This window comes from Paramacrobiotus metropolitanus, unplaced genomic scaffold (assembly GCF_019649055.1).
Source record: "Paramacrobiotus metropolitanus isolate TYO unplaced genomic scaffold, Prichtersi_v1.0 Parri_scaffold0000067, whole genome shotgun sequence".
In the NCBI taxonomy this organism is placed as follows: domain Eukaryota; kingdom Metazoa; phylum Tardigrada; class Eutardigrada; order Parachela; family Macrobiotidae; genus Paramacrobiotus; species Paramacrobiotus metropolitanus.
Genome location: NW_026570287.1, coordinates 327,660 through 344,213, shown reverse-complemented (window position 1 = coordinate 344,213; position 16,554 = coordinate 327,660). Strand labels below are relative to the sequence as shown.

The window sequence follows — 16,554 nt, the reverse complement described above, 5'->3', positions numbered from 1 at the left end:
CGCCTACTAATGGAAATACCGCTTCCTCTGTTCTGGTATTGGAGCGAAACTGCGTCCGTAGTCCGTACATAAATAATGGGTCTCGTTTTTCGGTTTTTGTACGTTGGAGTAGATTGTATGGAGATTTTATGTATTATTTAGAACAGTAAAATTAGAGATTATCTGGATTATGTAACGTTTCGCAGGTGTTTTGCACAGGACGGTAGTGTTTCCTGAAAATTGTCATAAATATTTACAATCGCTTCGGCAGTCGCCAATTTCTTTTGCTTGCTATCTAGCACGTTTTGGGTTAGTACTGTACGCAGCATCCGTTGATGGGATTGACAAGTCAATAATCTGCGGTCTGTCTGCTAGGCCTATTCGTCACAATTTGAGATCTGAAAGCAGTTCAGCCTTTAGCGGACACATTTTTACTGTCCCAACTGTACGTATGCAATATGCATCTAGCTACGCCAGTGGTCTTTTGCTGGTATTAAAACTGCTCGCTCGCATGGTCTCTTGATGGTCTTCGCCTTTTTTACAGTTCATGATATTGTTGGCGATTCTGCAATAATTTGTTTTATTATAGCGAGGACGTCGCTTCGGTAGTCCAGTTACTCCAATTTGGCACCTATTTTTGCTTGATTTCTGTCGATATTCGGTATCTTACGAAAAATGCCTCTGGATAGAAACGGATCTGCGGTAAGTCATTCATAAATCCTTTGCTCCATTTTTGAGTGCAAGATGTGAGGCGCGATGGATCTGAGCCTGTTTTTTCCAGGGTTTCGATAAGGAAAACCGAACTTTTGAGCACTTTCTTGTTAAATGGCATTGCCAAGCAACTAACAACAAAGGTTTTTGTCCTAAAGGGTTTTTAGAGTTTGTGAAATCTTTACCGATAATAATTTGTTGTGATGACTTGATGTGTGTCTCAGTTTCAGACAGCCTGCTCGGCGTGTCGAGCACGTGCGTTTCTTAAACTGTTGGATGCCGATGACACTGTAATCTCAGCAAAAGTAGTCGCTGATTCATAATTTTACTAGTAGATGGTGTTTACCGAGTGAAAGTTGTAAGCATGTAGTACACATGGCCATAGAGTAGTGTAAACAGCTGACAGCAAAACATCTACAATTTGCGTGTAAAGAAATGCTGGCTCGAAGTTTAGACTTCAGACAATCTAACTTCGAAGTAGTAACGCGGTGCCTCTTTTTTTAAAACAGTTTGCTAGAATTATTTAGCAGTTACTGCAGATAACGGATTATTGGAATAAGTGGAATTGTTCGCTGTAGCGTAATACGTATTTCTTGGTTGGAGAAATTAGAATTCAAGGAATACATTATTTTTTGAAGCTTTTATAATATTTATTTGGTATTACGGTTTGCATTTTCTGTCGTAACAGAGATACTTATGTTGAAGTAGGGCTGTTAGATGGATATTTTTGAAAACCGTAGTGCGAATTGTTTTTACAGAGTTATTCACAACGCAGCAGCTACCAAAGTTATCTTGCAACTACAAAATGAAAATATTGATTAAAACAATAATATTATCGAAAAATTTTATGAAATTTTGTGTTGACGTATAGTTATATATCTATAGTACAAAAATTTCACAAAAATATGTGAAAATTAACGAATCTGATTATGACTGGTACGATACTCGCATTAGAGAATACTTTAATCTGTCTGATGGTCTTCCAAACAAAGCAATTTTTTGGGTTTGAATAGTACAGTCAGCCTGAACTGATAGATGCAAGAAAATGTTATTTTCTCGTCGGAAATCTAATAAATCACAGCGTGATCCGTAATCAGTCTTAATACTTTTCTTAATGTAGGTGATAACTCAGTTTTACAACAAACAGACATATAGATATATATGAATTATTCATGATACGCCCGCACTATCATTGGGATGCGGAGAGAGAGGAACGATGATGCGCTCAGAAGGAAAGCAAATAATTCAGCGTTATATTTTTTGGCCTAGGCGACGGAGAACGGTGTTTACCAGAACGGTCATACCGTTCACGAGAATGGTCATACCACACACTCGAACACGGTTTGTAAAAGCGGTGACATTTTGTTTTTCAGCAGATGATCGGAAGCTGTGGAATTGTCCTTGGTTTTGGTTTACGCTTAGTGTTTTATTTTTTCAAGTTTTTTTTTCTGGCATGAGCTTGAACTTTCTTCGTTCACTTTTAATAATTCTGTCAGTTATATAGAATATATTCAGTGCAATTTACACTGATTTTCTCTTACACTGTACCTGCTCTGCATACTTCATTAATTTCTGTATTCGTAACTGTGAATGTCATAACGTGGTGCAGTGACCGGTGATTGTAAATTAATTTGAATGACGTCGCGTAATTTACGCAAACTATTATCTGCTTCGAAAGGCCACGGGCCCTTGGGCCTCCTCTCAAATTTGTGCTCGTCCTCATTGAATTTATTTCTGCATTCTGAATCTTCTGAATTCTGATAATCTTTTCTCAACTATCTATGTACGAATTCGTTAAATATATTGGATGGTGCCATCATGGTGGTAATTAGGGCTGCTTTTGCTTGTGGCTTGGATTGCCGGTTCTGGCTGTTGGCTTTTTGTCTTTTTGATTTTTATTTTGTATATCTATTGTCTTAACAAAAAAAACCATTATAACATTCGTGGCGCTAAATTGCAGCAAGATTTTCGCTTCCATTCCCTTGGTGAACGTGGCATAAAATCAGTGAGTTTACAGCTTATGGCTCATTAAGTCAAGTGCTGTGATTTGCTTTCGCTTTGCGGTTTGCAGTCGGCACTTGGTGGATGTCTTTAATTCTGTTATTTTGCACTTCTGCATGGGCTTCTTCCTTATTGCTAACTGCGGCACGATTTGCTTAGTAAAACGTTTGACCGTCGTGTTTAGGTGGGCAGTCTTTTGGAACAGAGCCTCATTATCGTCTCTAACCGACTGCCTGTTAGTGTGAAGAAAGCCGAAAGCGGTAAATTGGACATTTACCCGAGTGTGGGCGGCCTGGCCACGGGATTATCGTCCTACACGAAAAATGCCGAAAACAAATGGATTGGCTGGCCGGGCATTCCCAGTAATGATCTGTCGGAGGAAGAGAGACGCCACATCAGCGATGAACTGCAGAAATACAACTGCTATCCGGTGTTCCTATCCCAAGATCAGCTGAACGACTTCTACAATGGATACAGTAACAGTATTTTATGGCCACTATTCCACGATCTGCCGGTCACCCAGGAGGCGGATGATCTGCGGGATCGCTACTGGAATGCCTACCAGCAGGTCAATCATCTGTTTCTCGAGGTGATCCTGGCGCTGTCGGGAACCGATAGCTCCGTATGGGTCCATGATTACCAGCTGATGATGTTGCCGGCCATGCTGCGCAGCGCGCGGCCGCTGGAGAATATTGGGTTCTTCCTGCATATTCCCTTTCCGGCGGCGGAGAACTTTGCGACCAATTTGAAATGGGGCAGTGATCTGGTGGCGGGTTTGTTGGGCGCTGACTTGGTCGGGTTTCATGTGCAGTCATACCTGACCAATTTCCTGGATGTGGTGGAGCAATACGGCATGGGCAGTGTGGATCGGGAGAATACGCGGATCAATCTGGTGGATCGGATGGTGCAGGTGGCGGATTTTCCCATCGGTATCGATTACAAGCGCTACTTTCAGGCCTCCAAGGACCCGGCGGTGCAACATGAACTGTTTAAGTTGCGCAACAAATATCAAGGCCGAAAGGTTATACTGACCGTCGATCGGCTGGATCCGTCCAAAGGTCTAGTGGAACGGGCCGCGGCTTACCAGACCTTACTGAAGGTACGATATTGAAGTTGTCCGATCAACACTTGTACGCAATGCGTTGCGAAAAATTGTGCAATGGGTCTCTTATTTATGGTACGGTTATCCGAAATTTAAAATTGTTTTTGAATTTGCAGCGCTTCGGGTTTAGTTTGTCGCTTGTCGTCAGCAGTTTTTTGTTGAGATTATGCGTAGAAGTAGGATTTCAGTTTAAAACAAAGTGTTTATGACTTTTTTGCGTGTTAATGGGAACATTCAACGTTGTGCTTCCATTTACTTCGAATTTTACTACACTTGACTGAATTCCCTTTTGCAAAAGTAACTGGTGCTGTGCACGTCAAGTTTCTGACAGCTGCCATCAATCTCCTCTTTTTGTTAACCAATTTATTGATCCTGTGACCTTCGTTGCTGTGCCTTGTTTCCGGTTGTTGTCGGTAAACTCCTGGTCACAGTACCAGACTATCACAGTACCAGACTATCAGCCAACGCATTAGAAACCCCAAAGCCGCCAGAGATTTCATTAAATATTGAAATTATCTGCGACTGGACACTTGATGGATGGTTTCCTGTTAGCATCTATTTCAGTTCTGATTACGTCGTTTACCTAAGAGCTTTGCCTGCATAATGAATACGCTGATTTTAAACTTGACTCCCGTGGAGACGGGTTAATGGATTGTTACAATTATCTGGGCTACAATCAACAAGGCTACTTCCCGAGTATTGTGCATATGCGCATTTTGTGTTAGCTTCCATAATATCAGTAGCGTGCGTAAAATAGCGTGCGAACCCTGGATTTTTCTTGGGCAAGACAGAGTTTATAAATGTTCCATTGGTGCAACAATTGCAGCTGGTTATTACCACCATGTTGGTTAGACCGCGTTTGAAAGTTGCAGAATGCACCTACGCATGTAGCATTTCAACTACTAGTACCTTGAAAAAGTGAAATAATTTGTCGTATTCTCTTCCCATCTGTGTGTCCCCCAAAGAATAATGAAGCCTGGTTTATTAATTGTTGGGTATAGAATGAGTATAGACGTAAAACACAGTACTCTTTTTATTTCTAATGGTTTTCTGCGTTGATCGCATGGTGTATTTGATATTACCAGTTTATACCAGGTTTTTCCGTGCACAGATTTGGCTTACCAATTTTGCTTTCGGCGTATGAATAATTTCAGTTACTTATTACACATCTAGGGTAAATACTCTAGGAATAATTTTTAACAGGTTTTTTGTCATAATTGATGAGTAATAGCAATTCATGGGATTAACCGAAGGCCAGCAGAATAAAATCTATACAAACAAAATTTACATAAAGAAATTTCTGAAATTTATATGAATAAACTTATTATCTTCCGTTAAGTATTAATTATATTATAAAAATACCATACTTTGTTATCAAAATTTGCAACACTGCTTGCGGTATGCTATACATGATTGTTTTGTAAAAATCGATTTTACATAAAATGTTTCCTGGGTGGGGTTTTTAATATTCCTGAAAAACATCCTGCGCACGTCAGCAGAAGCGCTGGTAGGATCTATTTGAATATGCACGACAGCAGCATTACGCTGAACTTGAATAAGAGCTGCCTACCGTAACCGCACGTTCGACTAGATTTGATTACGTGTTTGTCGGCTTGATTGATGTTCTCCTGTTTGTTGCGAATGACCTTCAGTTTAACTCCACCGTCTAATCAAACCTCATTTTAATAGGACAACCCATCGTTTCGCGGAAAGATTGTCCTGGTGATGCTGGTTGTTCCATCCCGCACGGAAATCGAAGCCTACAAGAATCTGAAAATCCGCTTAGAAGCCCTCGTAGGGGAGATCAACAGAGAATATGGCACCAAGAACTGGATTCCAGTCCATTACATGTATAAATCTCTGCCCTTCGAGCGCCTGAACGCGTTGTACCAGTTAGCCGATGTTGCGTTCATTGTTCCGTTGCGGGATGGCATGAATCTCGTAGCCAAAGAGTATCTCGCCAGTAAACCAAATAAAGACGGTGTGCTGGTTCTGAGTAAGACGGCGGGTGCCGCCGAGGAGCTCAGCGATGCGGTGATCGTCGATCCGGCCCGTTCGGAAACCCTGGTTAACGGACTGGTCAAGGCGTTGCGTATGCCGCCACAGGAATTCCGTCGTCGAGCCGATAGTATGCGGAAGCAGATTGAGTCATCCGACATCCATAATTGGGCGACGAATTTCATCAGTGCACTGAATTTAGCCAGTGATTCCCCTGAGAACGGCTCACCCACCGTGGGACTGACGAAGCGACAAGCGGCTAAACTCCGAAGCCGTTTCGAGTCCGCCAAGAGTCAGTTGGTGTTTTTGGATTATGATTGTGTCATTTCTCCGTTGATACAAATCCAAGATGCTGAGTCAATTGATAAGTTTGTTGCGGAATTAAATTCCTTATTGAAAGAATTGTCAGTCAGCACGGATGTGGTGGTGGTAACGGGACAAACACAGAGCACACTGGAGGAGAAATTCGGCAATTTGGATGTAACACTGGTAGCGGAGCACGGGATTTTTGAGCGTTTGCCCGGAAAAAAGAAATGGCGCAGCTTCCGCAGTGCCGACTGGCAACCGAAAATCCTGGTGCATCTGAATAAATTTGCCGAGTTGACTCCCGGCAGCGAAGTGGAGACGAAGGATTGTTCGCTGGTGTGGCATTATGAGAACGCATCGGCGTACGATGCCCAGAAACACTTGCTGGAAATAAAACGCGTTATTACTCCGCTGGCCAACGTGTGGAAGCTCGATCTCATCCAGGGGAATATGACACTGGAAATCCGGCCAAAAGGACGGTGTAAGGGATCCACGGCCAAGGAGCTTGTCGGGCGTAATTCCTATGATTTTGTCTTGGTGGTCGGGGATGATCAAGAGGATGAAAGTCTGTTTGCCGATTGGCCGGATGAGGCGTACACTGTGAAGGTCGGACATGGACGGACGGGAGCGCGGTTGAGAGTGTTCCGACCGGAAGAAGTGCTAAGTCTATTGAGGAAATTTATCAGCAGCGGCAATATATTCGCCGTTTCTGCATAGTGGACGATCTGTTGTTATGTTTCTCATGTGTCCGTACTCTGAGATGCGTGCTGCGTGGTGGTATTGTTGTAATAACTGGGTTCATTTGCTGGTGATAAGCTAAGTATATTGTTTTTCAATTCTATTGGGACGCACTGCATTGCTGTATTATGTAGCCTGTATTATATTGTGTTATCGAAATTGTATTTTCGCTGTACTATATTGGCTTGGCTTTGTTTTTATCACTGTTAAAGAAGTTACTTTTTTTTGCAAGCTGCTTTCTTTCGTCTGTGACTGCACTTAAGTATATAAATATCGGAAGCAGTGTGCACAGTGCCGAACGTTTTTTACGACCAAGACAACTACCAAGTATCTGTAGTGGAAGTGCGAGTGGTAACACAAACAGTGCTGCTTAATTGCATCTATGTGCGCCCTGCGTTTGCTCTGAAACCGGAAAACTCAGTTGAAGATTTTCTAAGCTTTTGACCGTTTATAGGAGCAAAACTTTATTGATTTGAGTGGACATTATTCTTAACATCATTTCAGAATTTCTGTCGGCATAATCTAAAACACGCGCAAGTCAAATAGTTTAGCGGGTGCTAGCTTAATGGGGCATTTCCTTTCGTTGTATTTTGTCATTAATAGTAAATAAAGTATTACATACTGCGATTTGTACGTGATTTTTCACTTAAAATTGTACGAGGTGAGGTGATGTGTGATTGTACGAGGTGATGATACGTAAATGCAGTATTCCATTCCAAATTAATTGTTTCTGTCTGAGTGCTCCGTGAGCTTGGGAATTTTACTGGTTGAGCCTATTCGATTCGACAGCAAAAAATGTGAACTACAAAGTACTAAGATCTCTACATGTAACAGAACATAATGTACTTCAGTTATTGTTATAACTGCAGATGTAATCACTGTAATGCTACTGATGCAGTTCCGCTTTTCGCCTGTGTGCAACATCGCAGCATATTTTTAAACACCAGCCTGTTTAAAATGGCATACTGTAGTTGCCTCCAGGATAAACCAAGACCATAATGACTAATGACTGCAATTAACTGATCTTTATTAAACTTAACCAGCTAGTTCGCAGAAGAGTTTGCGACTTTGCGGAAGTACATCTTCGAACAATGCTTTTGGTGCCAAAAATTCCAATTTGAGTAACACGCGCGTACCCTGCCCTCCTTGTTGCAGTAAGCTCTTACGTGGAAACATGCACGTATAAAAAGCGACACATTGCCGATTTTGTGTCGTTTTAAAAAGTTTTTTTTGGAACACCTATACATACGGTTTAATAAATATACGGTATATAAGTACAGTATTCATATTTCAAAAACTGATTCAGTTTTCACGACTGTGTATTTGTAGAGTTCTGTTCCATAAAAATGGCTGCCTTCGTGTACCTCACAGTTCTGGTGAGTTAACGTTTTTAATACGGTCTTCGTGTATGTCCTGCTCGACCGAACAGGCAATCTGAAATTTTTCTTTATACATACTTCTACAGCAATCGCTTGGTCGCAATTGTAAAAAATATAATATGTCACACATGGCTGTGTAGCGTAGATTATAAGGAATTTGCATCAACATAATATTAACATATACTGCAACCGCAGTTTGAATATTTTATTAATATGGCACATCTGAATATTTATACAAAATAACTTTACCACGTGTTAAGGTTTCAGGATACATTAAAACCAAGTTAATGAATTCATTCCGATGAAATCTAGACAAACTTTGTCTACTCAGTAGGAATGATTTACTGTTTCTATAAATTGTTATTACTCATCTGATGCAGAGTTTAACGCTGGCAATGATCGTAAATGGTCAACGGATGCAAGAAATGCTGCCATTTGGTAAATCGAAAACAATCCAGTGTAACAGTCCAGCCGCTCCCAATCTGAATATTGTTTTGGCTGTCTATGCGGCTGCGCCACCGGCTCCAAATCTCCCGCATCCTCCCAAACCATGTGCGCAGACTGATAACTTTGCCGCTCTGACTAAACTTTGCAACGGCAAAAAACAGTGCACACTTGTCAGTAACGATCCAACAAAAACTGGGCCCTGCGGTAAACGTTTTCTTATGGTCACCTACCAATGTCAACCGGTACGTATTAAGTGCAAACTTGATAAAATTGTAACCATTTAACTATATCTGTATATTGTCAGTATTCCTGAAATTTTAATGTTGCCGAATATTTACATGGTTATCATACGTAGTTTTAAATAATGACATATATAGCATTGCTGAAGTGGTGACACGAACACAAAATGTCATTAATGCGCACAGAAATGGAAAACGAACAATCTTAAGAGAACTCAGTGTGACATGTTGATGTAAACTCTTTTTCGATTAGCAAAACGAACAGTTTTTTTATTACAGAGCAAATCAAAAGGATGAGCTTAATCATCGTCATGGACGTCCTCATGTTTACTGGCTGGCCCCTGGACAATTACTGCATGTGCTAGAGCGCTAGCTGTTTCTGCGAAGTCGATGTTCCTCATTTCGAAAATGCTATCTGTTCGCACGACTTAAAGCAATAAAATAATTGTACATAACGCCGTAGTATGTGAAATTTCGTTGGACTCGGGTTTGCCCATGGCCGACATTAAAGTCCTCACAATGTGAAATAAGAAATCAAGTAACAGTCACCAAAAGTGCGTGTCGACCACAATTTTATTGTGTGATCCAATCCATAATACAAAACTCGGTATATTTATATATATTATTTAAAGCATAACGTCAAACAAAAAGTAGTCATTTATATTTGGTGAGGTTCACACTAATAAACAGTATAACAGCATACTTAATAAAAAGTAGTTGCTTAATTTTTTATGCTCACTGCGTCGCGGTTTTCGACTTTAAGTACAGAGTATTCACACATGCCTGCTTACGATAAATCAGGCAGAGCATCATATCCTCTCGCACTTCCTTTTGCACCCATCGAAACAACACTGTCGGCGGCGACTACAATCCCGATCACGTCGGCACTCGTCAAAACGGTCCCGGCGTCCACAAAAGCGATCCATGCGCTATTCAGAACAAATAAACTGAGCGCAAATGAAACAGCAGCTATAAAACTGTCATCGATCGGTAACTGCTGAACTAATTTAGTAACTGATTGGATTTAATTGCTAAACTAAATTTAATTGGATCCTACTCTGCAAAGGTCACGTCCGCTTCCTCCTCGGCCGAAATCATCGTCAAAACCTTGAAAAGTAATTTTGGTTGTAAATAAGCTACTATACATTGATTGCAAGCTATCTCGAATCAATTTTAATTTGCATATGCTTGGGTTATGCCTTAGTCCTTTTGTGGATGCAATACATACGTCTTGCTTCGGTCACGAATGCTGTCGTCAGAAGACCGACAATAACAATTAGTCCAATAAGATACTGATTCATCTTGAGCAGTGTAAAAAATTACCGATGCTTACCGAAATATAGCACTGAACTGCGGTGTGCCACTGACTTGTGAGCAGCCTTTTATTGTGTTGGGTTTACTGCGGTATTTAATAATTATCCGCATAACTCTCCAAGTACCGCAGCGAATGTAACATATTTACGGGAAAACGAGATCATTGTACTGCTTCGTTACAGTGGTGCGTACAACAGCACATCCGGCTAGTAAGTTACACAGCTGTTTTTTAATGCAAACCACGCAACGAAATTCCCGGTCAGGTGATCGTTGCGAAAACGCGCTACCGGCGTTGTTTACGATTATATTTACGCCAGTGTATGAACCAAACGGACTTAATGTGTATATGGTACTAAATACCATAAGCACTGGCCATGGAATCACTAACTCTTACTATTTTTTTTCATATCTATAAAGCTCGAGTACATAATTATGTTTTATTTGGTTTTGTCGTTAGGATTCAAGTCTGCCGATACATTTTGTAATTTATTTAATCCAGCTTAATGCAAAGGTTTTGAACAAAATGCTGCAGTTGACTGCATGACCACTATGTAGAGACATAAAATGCATGAGTGATTTAGCAAATAACTCTTAATTCTGCTGCTCGCGTGTACGATAACCAGACGACAACGGAGTTTGCCGGGTATTTTATTGGTAAACAATGATATATACAATGAGCCAACAAGGAAAACACAATGAACAAACAACAAACGCCCCCAATTTCCTCTCTGAAAAGAGGGAAAGGGTGGGTGGGAAAAACGCGTTCGACGCGAACTGCATCAATGAATTCTCATAAATGACGATGAACATTTGCAGCTGCAGAAGGCAGCATGAAAATCTTGACGATCCCACGAAAACAGCATCTGACCACCCAGATGGCCACTAATAAATCTCAACCGCGACAGAACATAAACGTCAAGGCGAGACAAAAGCATGCCGCTCGCCAGAATTAACATTCATTATCTCCGATAATTCCTTTTAATTCTGTTGCTCGCGTGTGCTGTAACCGATCGACGACGGGGTTTGCCGGGTATTTTAATGCGAAAACAATGATATACACAATGAATACAATGAATCAACAACGAAAAACACAATGATCAGTGTTTGAGAATGCAACTGAATCGACGAAATGCGTTCGATGCAGTCGATGCATTCCGCCTGCATTCGAAATGCGTTCGATGCAGTCGATGCATTCCGCCGTCCATTCCGCCTGATGCATTCCGTCATTGGTCAGCAACAGAATTAAAAGGAATTATCGGAGATAATGAATGTTAATTCTGGCGAGCGGCATGATTTTGTCTCGCCTTTGACATTAATGTGCTGTCGCGGTTAAGATTTATTGCTGGCCATCTGGGTGGTCAGATGGTATTCCTTTTGATTGCTCTGGTTTCATACTGCCTTTAGCAGCTTTACATCTCAGTGTTCATTTGCAAAGATTTTTGATGTAGTTCACGTCGAACGCGATTTTCCCACCCACCCTGCCCCTTTTTTCCTGGGAAGGGCTGTGGAAGGGGTGTTTGCTTGTTATTGGCTCATTGTGTTTTCTTTCATTGTGTTCAATATTCCCCATGGGGGCGTTGGTGCTTGTTGTTAGATCATTGTGTTTTTCGTTGTTGATTTATGAGAATTCATTGATGCAGTTCGCATCGAACGCGTTTTCGCCTATATATGTGGTAAAACTTAAGTTTTGTGACCTTTAGCAATCTTCCATCTCTTCCTAAAGCAACCTTAAGAAACCGCTGTTGCAATTCTGTTCCATTCATTGATAGACCGTTACATGCAGATAAGATCGTGGTTTGGTTGAATGTCTGTTTTCTAACAATTTTGTTTTGGTCGTAACTTGGAACATCATCCAGTATGTTATGGCGCAAGCTTACTCGTGGTGAATCTTGTCGAAGATTTATCCGTCGTTTTGTTCATGATCTGTATGCAGCAGCGTGTGTTTCCTACGATCAGTTTTTGGAAATTCCTATTTACGTTTTTTTCATTGAAGACCAGTAAACTGTTTGTTAATATTCGACGTTGCCACTACCACCGCATGGGTGGTTGCCCTGTTCGTTAACCCCGGCATTTTGCCGGCTGCGCTGAAATGCCTAATTCAGTTTGTTTGCATAGTGGTTATCCGTGTGTATGCTCTTTGTGTTCATCGAATCTCAGTGCAAATCAGGTGGTAACTGATTTATTGCGTCTTTACTCATCTGACCTGTATGATTTTCCTGCAAGATTTGCAACAACTAACCTGATTTTTAATCGCTTTTTGCGTTTTCAACTCTCTGATTCTGGTGTATCGGATACTTCAATTAACATTGTTGCTTTCGGTTTTGCATCAATTTTTCACACCATCTTATCGAGATTATCCGTTGAAAATATTTCTTCTTAAATCTGTGTATAACGATGGGACGGCCACGGAGAACAGCCGCTGCGCCAGCTACAGTTGGAAAAAACTCCGGAAGGACCACCAAGCCCGCACCGAGACGTGGTCGACCGCCTCGCGCGCCCGCACTTAAGGTCACCACTACGACTCGGGCGAAACCAGACCGCCTGTCAAATCTACTTGCGCGTAAGAGGCAACTGTCTGCAGAAATCAGTCAGCTCACCGGGGCTTCTCCGATGTCGCCACCTTCGCCGTTGCGTGATGTTCGTTTTCACCATCTCCTGAACGAATAGGTAACGGTAGCGTGGTATATGTGCCTTCCAACAAAAACCGTCAAGCTGTCATGCCTAGCGCTTTAAATCGGCTTGGAACAAAGCATGAATCGTATGTTCAGTGTTCGGACGACATTAGTGAATTACCGATAGTTTCTGATAAATTGACTAGAGTTCTGTTCGACCATTCTGCATTCATTGATTTTACTGAATTATTCCCGTTGTCGTTTGCAACTGAGATTAATCTGCCCAAAGTGCGTCGTGACGAATCTGGACAACCTTTATCGGTTGTATCAGCGGCCGGCCAACGAGCTACAGCGATGACCATTACAATGTGGGCGCGATCGTTCCATATTTTATGTCATATCGCACATACAACAAGCCTGAATTCGTCCTGCCAATGCTGAAGTACCTCGACATTATGGCAAGTTTTGCACACTCCTACGAACCAGCTCAGTGGTTTAGTTATGACCAACGCTTCCGAATGTTTGCTCGTATGCACCCGAATAATGCGGCAATTTGGTCAAAGACCGATCACGAGATTTATCGTGAGTGTTTTATGACAGTTCATCCCAGCATGCGTGCGAGTGGCAGCCATGCGGCGCCATTTGGGCGTTCGGGTCAGCCAGGTGTACCACCTTCGTCATATTGTTGTTACAAGTGTAACATTCCTGGCCATTGGATTCGAAACTGCCCTAATCACCGTAAAGAACCTCCTAATCGTTCTTCGGACTCTCAGCTTTTCGCGGGCGCAACGAGACGGATGACCGTCTCTGCAGAATGGCAGCGGGGATACTGCTCCCTCCATGCCAGTACGGGAAACTGCACCGCTGCTCAGCTTGTGACGCCGGTTCCCATGGTTTGCGCACCTGTAAACGACGCGCTAATGTCGGCGAAGCCGCCACAAACCGCTGCGACACCTCTCAAGCCTGATGCATTCCGTCGATGACAGTTCGATGCATTCCGGAATGCATCATATTTCCGCTTCCACGCGGAAAACATATTTGACCGCCTTACATCGGTTTTTGCGATTCCTGTCAGTTTCCTATTGCAGTCCGTCATTGTTTTCTGAAATCAATGTTTTGAATTTCATTGCCCATTTATATCATGCCGGACATAAATTTTCTTCTGTGCGCACCTATCTTGCCGGCATTTCCAATTATGCCCTTGAGTCCGGCACTACTGATCCTGTGTTGTCCTTGAAAGTACAACACGCAATTAAAGGATTCCAGCGTTTGGCTCCTGTTATGCCTGATAATCGCCGGCCAGTGTCGCTTGATATTATGCGTCTATTAAAGTCCAGAATAATCGGTTCAGCGATGTCTTTGTATGATCAATCCCTTCTTTGGTGTGCAATGTGTTTTGCATTTTTCGGTTTTTTGAGAGTGTCTGAGTTTGCAGTTTCACTCAGCGCTGCACATACCATTCAATTCGTTAAATACCGGGTATTTTAATGGTAAAACAATGATATATGCAATGAGTCAACAAGGAAAACACAATGAAAACAAGGAAAACACAATAAACAAACAACAAACGCCCCCAATATTCCTCTCTGAAAAGAGGGAAGGGTGGGTGGGGAAAACGCGTTCGATGCGAACTGCATCAATGAATTCTCATAAATGACGATGAACATTTGCAGCTGCAGAAGGCAGCATGAAAATCTGGACGATCCCACGAAAACAGCATCTGACCACCCAGATGGCTCTAATAAATCTCAACCGCGACAGAACATTAATGTCAAAGGCGAGACAAAAGCATGCCGCTCGCCAGAATTAACATTCATTATCTCCGATAATCCCTTTTAATTCTGCTGCTCGCGTGTACGATAACCAAACGATAACGGGGTTTGCCGGGTATTTTAATGGTAAAACAATGATATATGCAATGACATATATCATTGTCATATATATCAAACATTCATTATATATATGACGTTATCGGCGGGTCTGACAGTTATCACTTTCGGCAACAAGCACTGATGCTCGTATGCACCCGAATAATGCCGCAATTTGGTCCAAGACCGATCACGAGATTTATCGGGAGTGTTTTATGACAGTTTATCCCAGCATGCGTGCGAGTGGTAGCCACGCGGGGCCATCTGGGCCCGCGTGTTTTAATTATTAATATATTTTATATTACTGTATGTTTTGTTGTTTATAGACTTCATTATCATATTTATTATTGTCTATATTGTGTACCTATTGTGCGTTTAAATATTGTTTTGTGTACTATAATATATAATACAGTATTATTGGTACATGTATTATGATATATCATTGTATTGTGTTATTTTATCGTATTATTATATTGTATTAATAAACTGTACTACATTATGATGTATTATTACATTTTATTACTGCATTGCATTCTATCGTATTGTATGCATACTATATCTTATACATATTTGATATTTGTGTACAAAATTTTACCTTATTTTTCTATATATTATTTATGTATTATTATTATTATTATTTATCATTATTTGTTGTTATTGGTAATATTAAAGTTATTATTATTTTACCCTTATTATTTTTATTTAAAACACTATTGTTATTATTATGTACCATTGCTCCTGCTGTGGCCATGATCGTTATTGTTATAATTGCTGTTTTATCTTCCCGTTTTACTATTGTTTGTTGTTATAATTTTTATTCGTCCTGTTATTGTTATCCGAATTATTTTACCTTCGTTACCCTGTTATTTATTTCTCTATTTGTCATCCCTGATATTTGTTTTCCGTGTGATAATTATTGTGATTCTTATTCTTTATCCCTGTTATTTCTATTCCTATTGTTTGTTGCATCCCCGTTCTTATTGTTTGTACATCCTTATTTCTGTTATCCTTACATCCCTGCTCTTGTTGTCACTTTAGAGCGTCCTATTTAAGTTCTCTTCATTGAAGTTTCAGTAAACGGTGTCTCTATAATTCGAAATCGGAGTAAATTTGTGACTACCACCGCATGGGCGATTGCCCTGTTCTTTCAGTCTGAATATTGCTGGATTCATTTGTTCACACTTTGGCTACTCTTGCAGTCTTATACGTGTTATTCATTGCCATTTATTGTTACTGCTGTTATTTATTGTATCCTCATTTTCGCTGTTGCTATAATCGTATTTTATTATCCTTGTTTTCGTTTTCCTGTTATTTATTATATCTCTGTTCATATTCAATATTATTCTTTTTTTCTTTACTTTACGTCTCTCTTGAATTAATTTCACTGGTGCCCTTAACGGTGTGTTCCGTAATATATATGCCTTGTATTTATCGTTGGATACTTATTGCCATTATTTTTTTGTGGCCTTTGGTTAGTATTTCCAGATTTTACCGTGAAATGCGTTAACCAGTATCACATTTCCGTGTCTACGCAGAAAACGTTTCGCCGGCATATTCGGCGGCACTGTAGTTCTTATCTGTTTAATTTTATTTCTTTGTGTCTCATTGTGTTTCAATGATTTTATCGTTTGGTTCCGCTTGATGCCCCATAATCGTTTAGTGCTTATATCCGTTGGTCACATGTGTTTAGTGGAAACCCGCATCACGATTCCTTCGTTGTCGTTTCGGTTCCCTTTGATGGCTTCTTATTCGGGTGTACAATGTGCATTGCCTTCTGCTTGCATCTCAGTTCCCTTCATTCCTCAGTGATGACCATACTGCTCAGTTACGTAACTTGCCGCCTGATGACAATCATAAAGT

General features: G+C 41.0%; 2 protein-coding genes and 1 long non-coding RNA gene across 9 annotated transcripts; 2 read left to right on the top strand and 1 right to left on the bottom strand.

Annotated features, from left to right (window-relative positions):
- Positions 1-76: 76 nt before the first annotated feature.
- On the top strand, positions 77-7,122 carry LOC129594290 (uncharacterized). Of its 5 annotated transcripts, XM_055490921.1 has the most exons (7): positions 77-288; positions 355-424; positions 569-681; positions 1,960-2,031; positions 2,651-2,695; positions 2,876-3,790; positions 5,483-7,122. In XM_055490921.1, exons 3-7 carry the CDS (start codon positions 655-657, stop codon positions 6,812-6,814), a joined length of 2,391 nt encoding a protein of 796 aa, XP_055346896.1. In that variant the 5' UTR covers positions 77-288; positions 355-424; positions 569-654; the 3' UTR covers positions 6,815-7,122. The 5 variants fall into 5 exon arrangements, with proteins under 5 accessions (XP_055346896.1, XP_055346899.1, XP_055346900.1 ...); XM_055490924.1 differs by lacking the exon at positions 2,651-2,695; XM_055490925.1 differs by lacking the exons at positions 1,960-2,031; positions 2,651-2,695.
- Positions 7,123-7,840: 718 nt separating this feature from the next.
- LOC129594337 (uncharacterized) lies at positions 7,841-9,451 on the top strand. 2 transcript variants are annotated; one of them, XM_055490988.1, is made up of 4 exons: positions 7,841-7,989; positions 8,165-8,211; positions 8,595-8,903; positions 9,180-9,451. In XM_055490988.1, exons 2-4 carry the CDS (start codon positions 8,182-8,184, stop codon positions 9,195-9,197), a joined length of 357 nt encoding a protein of 118 aa, XP_055346963.1. In that variant the 5' UTR covers positions 7,841-7,989; positions 8,165-8,181; the 3' UTR covers positions 9,198-9,451. The 2 variants fall into 2 exon arrangements, with proteins under 2 accessions (XP_055346963.1, XP_055346964.1); XM_055490989.1 differs by lacking the exon at positions 7,841-7,989 and adding an exon at positions 8,071-8,101.
- On the bottom strand, positions 8,452-10,287 carry LOC129594338 (uncharacterized). Of its 2 annotated transcripts, XR_008691185.1 has the most exons (4): positions 10,129-10,287; positions 9,958-10,007; positions 9,692-9,829; positions 8,452-8,796 (listed from the first exon to the last, which is right to left on the bottom strand). It is a non-coding gene; the product is annotated as an uncharacterized LOC129594338 (long non-coding RNA). The 2 variants fall into 2 exon arrangements; XR_008691184.1 differs by lacking the exon at positions 8,452-8,796 and having other exon boundaries at positions 9,460-9,829.
- Between the last annotated feature and the right edge of the window lie 6,267 nt (positions 10,288-16,554).